The sequence below is a fragment of the Haliotis asinina genome, chromosome 7, assembly GCF_037392515.1.
Source record: "Haliotis asinina isolate JCU_RB_2024 chromosome 7, JCU_Hal_asi_v2, whole genome shotgun sequence".
Classification (NCBI taxonomy): domain Eukaryota; kingdom Metazoa; phylum Mollusca; class Gastropoda; order Lepetellida; family Haliotidae; genus Haliotis; species Haliotis asinina.
The window spans coordinates 41,471,128-41,484,105 of NC_090286.1; the positions used below are offsets into that span (position 1 = coordinate 41,471,128).

Sequence of the window (12,978 nt, forward strand, 5' to 3'; positions counted from 1 at the left end):
TGTAACCCCGACATGATATTGCTGAAAGCTAAAACCTGTTAACAATAGCGACTCAAAGCTAAAGCCTGTTAACAAGACCGACTCAAAGCAAAAGTCTTGTAACATGCAAACTTGAGCATGCAAAACAAGGGTCGATAGCATGAGCAGATAACGACATCAGAAGGGGAAATCAAGGCTACACATAACACTTATTGTAATGACAGCGTGATTATCAGATCATCATTTGCACCACCCACCTAACCTGGTCGGTTGGTTGATTTGTGTTTAACGCCGCACTCGGCAATATTCCAAACTATCGAGTCTGACAATCCAGTGATCAACAACATGAGCATCGATATACGTAATTGGGGTACGATGACATGTGCCAACCAAGTCAGCAAACCTGACCACCCGATGTCCTTGATAACTGGGTATTTTGAAATGCAAATAAAACGAATGACTCGTAATTGGTACCTTGTCTCCTATAAATGAGTTAGAGTGATTGTTTTTAGTGTAACCGTGTATTTCAGGGTGGTCAGCGTAATGTTCGAGGACAGCTATGTACAGGCGTTCGGACGTAGTCGTAGAAACGAAGGACAAACCTTCAAACACCTGGAACGAACCGAGATTCCTACGCACGACTTCAGTTTGTTTCAAGTGTAACCAAGGGATGCACATTGCTCAGTGTTAAGGCGTTTCCACTGACTTCGTCACCAGCGAACGAAACCTTTCATGTATTGTCATTTTATCTCTGAATCATTTTTCACTTTTAAAGTAATTATGAATAAAAGACATTGACAATAGGTTTAATTCCGCACCCCCAATCTACCCTCCCCGACTCACGAGTTGATGGTATTGTATCTGACGTCGGTCCAATACAGCCTCTTCTTTCTCACGTCAACAGTGAGACCAAGGGGGTTTGGATCTAAACCTTCAACAGCAAGCGGAATCACAGTGACGTCATACGAAGTTAGGTCAAACACGCGCAAATCCTGGTGTGCGAACACCAACAGAAGGGGATCTGGAAAGAAGAATGGTTACTTTTGAAAAAGCTATTCGCGAACCTCATATTGCCTTATATAAGGTTAGCTCTATTAGCATTACAGATGCGTCGAAATACACTGAGACTAAGTTTACTTAGACTGGCTCTATTATCTTCTCAGTTTTACACCTTTGAAATTATCGAAAATGTAAATTTGTGTCATTACATCGTAAAAGACGTGAATGCAAAACCCAGACCGAAACTAAGAATCTCTGAATAACGCCGAGCCATGTTAGCCACAAACGCTGCCTCATCTTGTCAGAACACGATTTGGAGATTTTTTCCAAAACGAAGGGAAACAAACTCATGTTGAAAAACAGGTACAAAGTTTGAGAGTTAATATGCAATAGCGTTCAGGGGGTTTGTAAGTTGCAGCTATTCTCGGTATCAACTCCCCCTAACAGTGTTATTGGTTGCTTTCATCGTTTCCCTTCGAACAAGCCTGAATGAATCGCTTACGATCAACATAAAACCATATTGCAGGTACACACCGTTGTCCGATCGTGTGGCAGTAACTGCTGGTGTTTTGACAGTCGGCAACGTAGAAGCTGTTGTTGAAGTTGGTGTCTTAAAAACAGTTGTTTTTGACGTCGATGAAGGTGCGGATGTGACTGTTGCCTTTGCAGTTGATGCTGTTTTTGCTGACGTGATCGAACGTCCTGTCGACGATGTACTGTTTGCAGCAGGGCACCCAGCCTCGTCTGCACCGTCGTCACAGTCCACCTGGCCATCACACATCCACGGACTGGGGATGCATTGTCCAGACCCACACTGGACATACCTTGGCCCACATGTTGTGTCACCTGTCCGAAGAGGTATGCTAGACAATGAGGTGTACTCGACAAACACGTGGTCTTGTTTAGTACAAAGAGGTACTCTTGTCGAAGACAAACAGGAGTGTCAGAGACACACGTATTCTTCACAAACAGCTGCACTGGACAAACACGTGATCTTGTTTAGCACAAACAGGAATATTTGTCGAATACAAATAGAAAATATGTTAGAAAAGTCGATATGCTAGAAATGCGCGTATACTTCACAAACATTTATGCTTGACAAACACATAGATTTGTTTAACACAAACATGTATACTTGACGAAGACAAACAGGTATGTTAGGAAAAAAAACGAACTAGACAAACATCTATCCTAAACAAACTGGCATACTGGAGGTTCATACCAGACAAACATGTGTACTACACTAACATGATGGTGTACGAACACGTTATTGATGTCGGGGGAACGTACCACAGTCCATTTCGTCACTATTGTCGAGGCAGTCCTGTTGGTTGTCACACCTCCATCTGATAGGGATACATTTACCGCCCCCACACCTGAACCTCCCGGGGAGACACGCCCCCTGCTGACCAGCTGACACACAAACACAGGTCAGAGGTTATCATTGTATATATTGCTTTACTGTTACAGATGCATATATCACGACATGGGTATGGTGGTGCCAAACCAATTATTGTGACGTCACAATTATAGGTGTTCCGTGACGGTTACAATTATTTGTATAACAATTAAATACTCGTGTTTGGTAGGAGCGATGGTTCCAGGGATAATCAAAGACACAGAAGGTTCTCCTGAGAAAGCAACGCGCTAGTATTGACCATAATGGTACACATAACAACAGACTTAGGCGAGACAAAAAGGTTATAGACTCAGTGCCGGAAAAGGAAGAAGGCGCCTACCCGACGAGGTGGCAGGTGTTGTTATAGTTGAATGTTGCATCGGTGTTGACGTTGGCGATGTTGATGTTTGTGATGTTGATATCGAGTTCAAAGTTGATTCTTTAATAGAAATTGATAATTAGTGAGTGAGTGAGTGAGTTTAGCTTTACGACAGTTCAGCAATATTCCAGCAATATCACTGTAGAGGACTCCAGAAATTGGCATAACACATTGTGGGGAATCGAACCCTGGCCTTCGTAGTGACGAGTGAACGCAATCACCACTATTCTACACCACTGTCCACTATTATATCAGACCTTGACTAGATTTAATTAGCATACTGCAGTATTTCATTTGTGCTAAAAATTGCATTCATCTAGACTCTAACACCCACACGAACTGTGAAACTCTGTGACGGAGCATTGTCATAGAATAAAATCACGAAACTTTAAGCAATGAGAAATTAAGTAACTATCGCGTCTATACGTCTGAAATATTATCGCAGATAAAAATACTCACCAGTACTCGTTCTACTCGGGTCAGATGTTGTGTCGCTTTTAACCTCAGGCACAACAGTATCATTAGACTTGCCCGGACCTATTCGTAACGTATACACGTTAAAAAAAACTGCGGAACAATGTGAAATGTGTATTCGTTTTACTACACTGAACAGGAAACTAATTGTAATTTATACACACGTTACTACAATAAATAGGGAACGATTTGCAATGTATACAATATAAAGCACCACACTCAGCATTATTACAACTACATGGCTATAAATAATCAAGTCTGGACCAGACAATCCAGTGATCGACATCATGAGAAAGGATCTACTCAACTGATATGTCTCAACGTAGTCAGCGACCCTGAACAGCGAGTCCTTTAATTGCTGAAGACCAGCCCTAACACATATATAACGGGGAGGGGAAGATAGTGAGTGAGTTGAGCTTTACGCCGCACTCAGCAAACTTCCAGCTATATGGTGGCGGTCTATAAATACTCGAACCTGATCCAGTGATCAATGGCATGAGCATCGATCAACGCAAATGGGATACGATGTCATGTGTTAACCAAGTCAACGAGCCTGACCACTTGATCCCGTTAGTGTCTCTCATGACAGATCAATGCAATACTGAAGATCAATTCTAACCCGGATCTTCACGAGGGAAAGGAGATGGCTACGCGTCTGGAAGATTACATGCTTGTGGTATTTTATGGAACATGAATAAAGTACTTGGTATTATAACACATTTCGGTAACAAATACATACACCCCATCTCGTCACTGTCGTCCTCACAGTCCGCCTCGCCGTCACACGTCCACGTTTTCGGGATGCAAGTGTTATCGAAACACTTGAATTCGGAATTGGCGCAGTTCACGGGTGCTGGAAATAAGTAACGACATTACAGAAGAGGAGATGAAATATATGATGATGACGAAGGAGATGACAAACATGATGACTGGAGCCATAGCAATGATGATGGTGATGATGATAACAGTTATAGTTGAAAAAAGGATTGATGGGGCAAAAGAAGTTGGTGATAACTTAGATGGCAGGACGACGAACATGTGAAGTGTCTTGATTCTGAAAATGAAGACAATAATGTACATGTTGTAGAGACATGACTCAGAACGTACCACAGGAGGCTTCATCAGACCCGTCACTACAGTCCGTGTCCCCGTCACACAGCCACACCTTCTTTATACACTTGTCATCCGCACACTGCACCTCGTCAGATGCACAGGTTGGGCCTAAGTCAGGACAAAGGGGCACTTAGTTTAAAAAAACGCCATTCTTCTATTTTCTAATTTTTTATATACTGAACCACAAAAGAAACGATTTTACACGTTTTTACATAGAAAACAAAAACATGAACACTTACTTTTTTCGAGATTTTATTTTTTTCGAAACTGTTCTTTGGCTGTTCAGTATAATTCATAGTGTGTTTGGTTCCAAGGATCATTGATGAATTACAGATTCAATACTGATTGGATTATACTGATCTGCCATATCTTCACATGGCAAACTGCAAATGACCTTGAAATGAAGGACACGTGAAACCAAAGTCCGTAATTAATCAGAGCAAATGGCAAAACTTGAACATGAACAAGAAACATTTAAAACAAAGGGAAACCACCACCCCGAAACTTAAATGTCGCGTTAAGAGTAACGGCCCTTGAGTTATCACGCTCATTACAATAACTTAGGAATGCCATCCATGTTTTGATGGATGGAAATGATATATTAGGTCATCGACTCGATAGTAGTGATGGTCGTTATGACGATTAATACAGATAGATCCTCTGACGTAAAATATTGTTTCAGAACTGCCGATGGAATCGCACTTTTCAAATGTATGAATGTATGAACGCAGATAATGAAGTTGAAGAGGATACTCTCTTGGCCGCCATTTGGGTGAGTGTGTGATTTGGTTTGACGTCCCGTTTAGCATTGGTCATGACTCCAAGTAAACTGCGACCGAAGACAACGATAATCAGTCATAACTAGATGCTGACTGTTGAGCCGGATTTTACCAATTTCAAAATTTAAAAAAAAATCAAATTACGAACAAGAGGGTGTGGGAACACATCGGCAAGGGAAACACCTAACATCTCTGTCTCAGTACAGGTGGCGTATTTTGTACACTAATTAAAAAAAAACAACCAAAAAAACAAACAAAAGTAATTCAACCAGTTCCTTCAATTACAAGGGGTTCAGTTGAGTTTGGGCCTCACGTCACATCGGCATTATTTTGGCCATATAGTGACGAGATCAACTTGGCATTCATTACCATTTTAAACTTACACAATAATTAATGGCCGTGAATATGAGTGAGTGACTTAAGTTTTACGCCGCTTTTACCAGTATCCCAGCAATATCACGGCGGCGAACACCAGAAATGAGCTTCACACATTGTACCCATAGGGGAATCGACCCCGGACCTTCGACTTTACGAGGGAACGCTACCCCACCGAGTAAAATAGAAATGGAAAATGAAACATGGATGAAATTTCAATTGCAAATGTGAGCTGTCACTACTGAGACATGACTAGACTTACGACAGTTGACCTCATCAGTTCCGTTAGGGCAGTCAAATTCCCCATCACACAGCCAGGTGACCTTGATGCAGGTGTTGGCATCATTCCGGCACATGACATGATCTGGCCCGCAGGTCTTCCCACCTGAGGAATCCACCATATTTCTTCCACAATCACAGGTCAATACAGGTTTAATAGCATGCATACAGTATGGGACATTTACCCAATATCTAAATACAAAAAAACCCTTCAGTTTCAGCACTACGAGTGAGATGGCACTGTTGATATCCAATCATCAATAAAGTTTAGCACACCTTCGATTAAGCTGAGCAGGGTTCATGAGCACAATCTTAGCCACTAAACAAGCTAAATAACAATCGGTTATTTCACATTCTCAAAGTTTATTGGTCATGTATGACGTAAACTTCAAATTTCGGGTTCTTTGGACTTCATCAAGCAGTATCACTTCTTGGGTACATTTGAGTCTGCAATACATTTTAGAACAGTCAACCTTATCTTGTACGATAGGTAAAGTACATTGTTATATATAGTTTTACATCCTGAGACCACAGCTATGCGTACAGTTAGAACAGCTTCGTACAACACCAGATGCAACATTGACAAATTTTATGGAGTGCGAAATTCCGATATATATACTTGCACCTTTGTCAAGCAGGACAATGGGACTCCTATATAAATAAAGAGTATTAAGTGTCCATAAAATTTGTCAGGAGTGTACTTTCCAATATCCCTCAAAAAGCACCAGCAATTGTTTTTGATTTTTCATTTGCAGGTAAGATTCTTCCTCCAGACACATACATTCCTCTTCATCACTCCCGTCTGTGCAGTCCCTCTGACCGTCACAGAGTGAACGTCGCAGGACGCATTTCTTGCTGCCAGACGCGCAGGACGTCGTCGGGGCTGGACAGGTGACGTTATCTGGAACCACAAAGGGAGAGTGAGTGAGGTAAGTTTCACGCCACACTCAGCAATATTCCAGCTATATGACGGCGCACTGTAAATAATCGAGGATTACATAGAGAGACACAAAACTTCCCACGTACACATCCAACGTTCCTTGGGCAAAAGAGACTTTGGAAACATTTAAACACAAATTGTCCTAAATGCGTGAGTTCAGAGACACAGTCAGATATTGTTTTAGAATGAATACGTGGGACACGTAGTTTGGTTTTGTTAAATGTTTGGCGTTGTCCAGGTCCCAGATTCCTGAGCTAGACTGAAGAGAAAGGTCACAGTAACGTCGCTCACCACAGTTGTGCTCGTCGCTGCCGTCATCGCAGTCTCTTTCGCCGTCGCACCACCAATCAGCGCTGATACACGCGTTATGTGACGCACAGTAGACGTATTCCGGTGGACACGTTTTGTCACCTTTAACACCAGTGCAAAGTGGCGCAAAACCATATTCACTTACTCAACACCAATTACGTTATATGAAGTCACTAAGCAATGTTTATTATAGCAATCCGATGAGTTGTATTTACAGTATTTTAAGATAATTTAATTATTGACAATAAATAAAGATATCTGCAAAAAATGACAAAGCAAGTGAAAAAGTTTCTCTAATGATGAAACATAAGGAAGAGAGCTATGTTCCTACTGCAGTTGATCTCGTCACTGCCATCCACACAGTCCTTGTCATGGTCACAGCGCCAGTGGTTTGGGACACACTGATCGTCACACTCGAACTCTGCCCCCTCCCTACACACACCTGCAAATAACAAGTATTACAGAATATTGCCCCTATACTTACACCTGCATGCACATGACAGGTAATACAACATACACACACACCTTGATTCATATAACGGGTAGTACGGTATAACTACAGCCCCAAAACACACACCTGCATGCAAATAACAGATAGTACAACACATTGTCTCAACATACATACATACATACACACATACATACATACATACATACATACATACATACATACATACATACATACATACATACATACATACATACATACATACATACATACATACATACATACATACATACATACATACATACATACATACATACATACATACATACATTGTCATCCTTCCTTAGTACAACATTTTGTTCCAATACTCACACCTGAATGTAATAACAGGTAGTACAGGATATTGTCCCAATACACACACCTGGATGCGTATTACAGGTAGTGCAACATATTGTCAAAATACACCCACCTGGATGCTTATGAGAGATAGTACAACATGTTGTCCCTACTTACGCACGTACAACAGGTAGTACAACATATTGTTCTAATATACATTCACACACCTGCATGCATATAACAGGTAGTACAAAATTCTCTCTTAACACATATTCATACACCTGCAGACATATGATACTAGGTGCAACATGTTTTATCTGTACCTTTGCTGTAGATAGAATGGAGGTGATTTTGTTATTTCAGCCGTTTACCATCATAGTTTGTCCTCACTTGGACCCCATTGCCTTGAAAATGAGTGAGTGAGTTTAGTTTTACGCCCCCAATATTCCAGCTATATGGTGGCGGTCCGTAAATAACCGCGTCTGGACCAGACAATTCAGTGATCAACAGCATGAGCATCGATCTGCACAGTTGGGAACCGATGACATGTGTTAACCAAGTCAGCAAGCCTTGCCCCCCGATCCTGTTTGTCGCCTCTCACGACAAGCTTTGTCGCCTTTTATGGCAAGCATGGGTTGCTGGAGGTCTATTCTACCCCGGGACATTCACGGGTTTATTGGTATGAAATGACTCCAAAGACGGTGAATAGCATAAAATGATTTGTAGGTCTCTGACGTAACCTGCTCAGACAATAGACTTCAGTCAATAATCTTAACACCTAAGTGTTGGCAGGTTACTGCTTCACAACATCTAAGAGCATGACTAATTATTGCCCAACTTCACTTAGCACAGCTTGACGAATGTTCTCCATTTCTCTGAATTACGTAACACCCCCTGGTCGATTCCATATGCAGACTGTGTTTGACAATACTCAGGCGACTTCGATATGGGCTGAAGTATGCCAGGGCTGCTTGAGTTATGAATCCATATGACTAAACGTATTTTAAAGACACACATACATGTAGTGTATATCATGTATATTTGCATGTGAATCTTTGGATACTCTGAAAATGTTTTATGTTTCATGACGTGAAGGTTTATTCGAGTGAAAGTGGAATTCAGCTCTGAGAACTGTAGTGCCCATATACTGCAGTTGTTTTTCTCTCTGCACACGGGGCGATGGGGTAGCCAAGTGGTTAAAGCGTTCGCCCGTCACGCCGATGACCCGGGTTAGATTCCCCACATGGTTACAATGTGTGAAGCCCATTTTCTGGTGTCCCCCGCCGTGATATTGCGCAAAACTACACTCACTCTGCACACACTTCTTCTCCACTACTGATTTCACCTGTTTCAGCAAGACATTAAAATTTCGGCAGACCGGACAAGCAAATTGTGGAAACTTCGCCTTTGCGACCGTTTTGGAATAAACGATGTAATGTGTCTGACGATTACTCATCATCCCTTTGTAAATCAGTAAATTTGACTGTCTGGAACATTTCACTGTAACCCTACAGCCCCAATTTAACGAGGTTCCAATGAATTCATTAGTAACGATATGGCTGAAATATTGCCGATGTAATATACTGAGAGGAAAAAATAAGGGATCACGTGAAAAGGCAAGTGTTCCTTCATTTTTTTCTAAGGTTTCTTCACAAGCTTTGTATCGTATAGCTTGGGAAGACACCTGGAAAAAAGGGCACACTTGTGCTTTCATGTGATCCCGCATTCTTCCCCTCAGTATAAAATATCTTAACTCACTCACTCACTCAAATGAATTCAAGTGTTATTACGACGGATGGCGATCCGAATGAGGGTTTTAGGCGTGTGTGAACCAATGATGTATCCCCCTGACCTCCTCAGTCAGAATAACGTGCCTCTCAATCAGGAATCTGGCCTTGCTATGTAAACCTTCAGACAAGTATTTCCTCAAACAAAACGGCGATATCTCCGTGACGAGGATATTCTCCAGCTATCTAAACTTACAAAAGTATGCTCTGTACCTGAGAGCTTGAATTCAGAGGACAAAGGTAAAGATTTGCAAACTGTTGTGTGAATTACACTGCAGCGGGATATCCAGGTCAACAGTAGGTCTCCATTACGATGACCTTGTCGGAGTAACATTATGTACCGGAAGTACTTGACGCAGAGGTCAGCACAGTGTCAGCGTATCTTGATGTCAGGCTGGATCTATACACGTCCGTCTTATATACACCTCAGCGGCTTAAAAGATAATGCAGCGAGTCCACTACTCAAACAACATACGCAGTTGTAAAGGATATCAAAAATATACAGTGGAATCTACCAAAACCGGCATCTGCTAAATCCGGCAAGTTATTGACAATAGCATAATATCTCAGTCCTGTCTGTGGCTTGTAACTTTACTATCAGCTGTACAATCCGACATATTCTCGAAATCGGGTTATTTCTTCAGTCCCAATGAGTGCCGGTTTAGACAGCTTCCACTGCAATTACTGTATAGTCCTTCTCATTATCTTGCAATGGTATACAACAACGGTATATAATACCAAAACTATTATGGAGAACACCATGGCAGGGTGTAAGGTTGAGTGCATACATGCATATATTCGTTGAATCTATTTACTTTAATAGCCATACACCCCTGTTCCTTTCCTTTCAGGACGGTGGGGGTAGGCTAGTGGTTAAAGCGTTCGCTCGTCACGCCGAAGATCTGGATTCGATTTCCCACATGGGTGCAATGCGTAAAGCTCATGTCTGGTGTCCCCCTTTCCTGTATATTAGGTAATCATAAGGTATGCTAATGGTAGGACTGTTTCGTGCAGTAACAGAAGCAGCTAGTTTCACATATTATCCCAGGAAATACTTGTTTATTGCTTGTTTTGGGGTTTTGGGGGTTTTGCAAACCTTATGCAGATTAACAGAACGAAAATCTCCATGCATCTGATTACCGAAAAGCATATGCAAATATCGTGTATGTGAACACTTGCGTTCTTATGTAAAGTTTTGTCGCCAATTTTCACTGAGTTTTTATCATTTATTGAACCTGTGACAATAATTCTTTCAAAGTTACAATTATATTTTACAATACACCATTTTATGTGTAAACAGTACCTTTAAACGGTATGGAATATTTTGCAAAATCTAGTTTAGAAGTGTTGACTGAAGTTAGTGGCTACATTTAGAGTAGTGAGTCTAAGTATATATAAAATACCTTCATAAACAGATTTAAAACACTACACTATAACGCTTGGAAAAACAACGGATCGCAAAGCAAGATCACTTCTTAATATAAATTATCACATAATCCACTAAAGAGTTAAAGACAATGAAGATTTACTCACGGCTTTCGGATACTTGTAGCAGAAAAACTGACAGCAAAAATACCCATTGCATCCAATGCAAAAGGTCTGTCATGTTTGTGTGAGTGTTGTAGCCCGTGGCAGTATCTTCAGCTTTATATCATCAGTGAGGTGGGTATCTGGCTTAACACTATTGCTACAACATGTTGGTGCTCGTTCCTATCCAGTTCCGAATCCACTTGTCGCTATTGTGACGTCATCGAGTGCCCGGATGCACCTCGTTAGGGGATAGAACATAGTCAAACTTGCGTGACCAATAACTGTCAGCGAAATACTTGGATACATTTCATGTTGTTTTCAGCCCGTGTTATTAGTAGCATTGTTTGGGTAGAATGACAGGCTATATGGGAGAATGATATGCACACGAGGTATTAGCAGCGTATGTAAGACATACAGATACGGACAAAGAGCAAATATGACGCTGAAAAAACAACTGGGCACTTTCGATCTGAAGGGTGACAAAACATTGATAAATATCATTTTTAGCTTGACATCACCCCTATAGTGTAAGTGGAAGGAGCGGGAGGGGAGGGGAGGGGAGGGCAGGTGAGGGGAGGGGAGGGGTAGCAAGCCGAGAGTACGGGCTCGAATCCGACGTGAGTATAATATGTGAAACCCATTCCTTGTGTTCCCCGCCGTGCTATTGATGGAGCATTGTTATCATGGGGCGTAAAATAATGGCCTCGCTCACCTACTTAGGGACTGTAGCTGATTTGATAGAAAATAAATGTTACTGGTAGTCTCAAAGACGTTTCTTTTCACTTAATGTCGAAAGAACTTCAGTGTGCCAAGAATTTCTTTTCGTCCGTTATTGGAAACCTCCCGATACCAAACCGTAGGAAATAATTAGATACTTATTGGTTACACCTTTATGTTCATCCTTCATACACATGTCTTCAGCAGAGATTTCTAAAGAGTGTGGACGTGTTTTCCCCCTTTATCAACAATGCAGTACTACATGTGGCTGATGAAATGTGCACTGAATCCTGCAGCTGTGAGAAGTGCTGAATTTGGTGATCTCAAACAATGCATTGAAACGCACGGGATAAATTTCTACGAGCTCTTCTGAAGCAGTTTCCATGTTTTGCTAACCAGTCAGGCTAGTTATGCCTGCAAGTTACTAAACGACAACATATTTCACTATTTCCGAAATCTGAATGTAACCATAGGTTTCCGCATTATGCGACTAATATGATGAACATTTTTATCAGGTCATAATCTTGCAAGTTTATTATAACTTAATACCCCCGAAAGAATTATATCTGTACAATATGACTCCGATGAAAATTGTCTAGCCAGTAGGGCCAGTGACCGTGGAGATTCACTGACCCGACCGACTTTTTCCTAACCATCGTTTAGCGGGCCAGTAACTATTTCGCACACTACGTCTACCGGATCTGGGAAGGTCACCCGTTGATCCCTGCCGTAAGTAGTGGTTCCACAACCCCGATATGGTGCTATAGGAGACATTACAAAACCTCGCAACCTCTGAGGTGGACACATTCAGTCTAGGTATTATGAAATCTGTGCTGAGAGTTCTAACCGAAGGGAAGCAAAATTCAGAACCCTGCACTTTGGTAGTACTTCTTGTGCATTTTGCACGTACATACCATGCCTTTGGTCGCCTCTATTGACAAGCATGGGTTACTGAAGACTAATATCCTAACCCAAACTTTGAGGCTGCCATGACAGAGACAATATCATCAAAGATGAATGTATATGCAGAGAGTTAAGGATCACATAAAACCAAATCTAGTCACTTCTAAATCAGAGATCACGATTAATCTTACAAATTAATTAATCTCGAGCTCCAAATTAATATTATTAAGGT

The 12,978-nt window shown here is 41.4% G+C and overlaps 1 protein-coding gene across 1 annotated transcript in view; it reads right to left on the bottom strand.

Moving 5' to 3' along the window:
- Nucleotides 1-11,323, bottom strand: part of LOC137290292 (low-density lipoprotein receptor-related protein 4-like) — a 43,235-nt gene extending 31,912 nt beyond the window's left edge. The window contains exons 1-12 of the mRNA XM_067821098.1: nt 11,130-11,323; nt 7,357-7,467; nt 7,008-7,127; nt 6,558-6,677; nt 5,760-5,882; nt 4,338-4,451; nt 3,970-4,083; nt 3,216-3,293; nt 2,718-2,816; nt 2,269-2,391; nt 1,513-1,824; nt 823-1,000 (exon numbers count right to left, since the gene is read on the bottom strand). Coding sequence (XP_067677199.1) covers nt 823-1,000; nt 1,513-1,824; nt 2,269-2,391; nt 2,718-2,816; nt 3,216-3,293; nt 3,970-4,083; nt 4,338-4,451; nt 5,760-5,882; nt 6,558-6,677; nt 7,008-7,127; nt 7,357-7,467; nt 11,130-11,202 — 1,565 coding nt within the window. The 5' untranslated portion in view covers nt 11,203-11,323. The remainder of the gene's footprint in view (nt 1-822; nt 1,001-1,512; nt 1,825-2,268; nt 2,392-2,717; nt 2,817-3,215; nt 3,294-3,969; nt 4,084-4,337; nt 4,452-5,759; nt 5,883-6,557; nt 6,678-7,007; nt 7,128-7,356; nt 7,468-11,129) is intronic.
- Between the last annotated feature and the right edge of the window lie 1,655 nt (nt 11,324-12,978).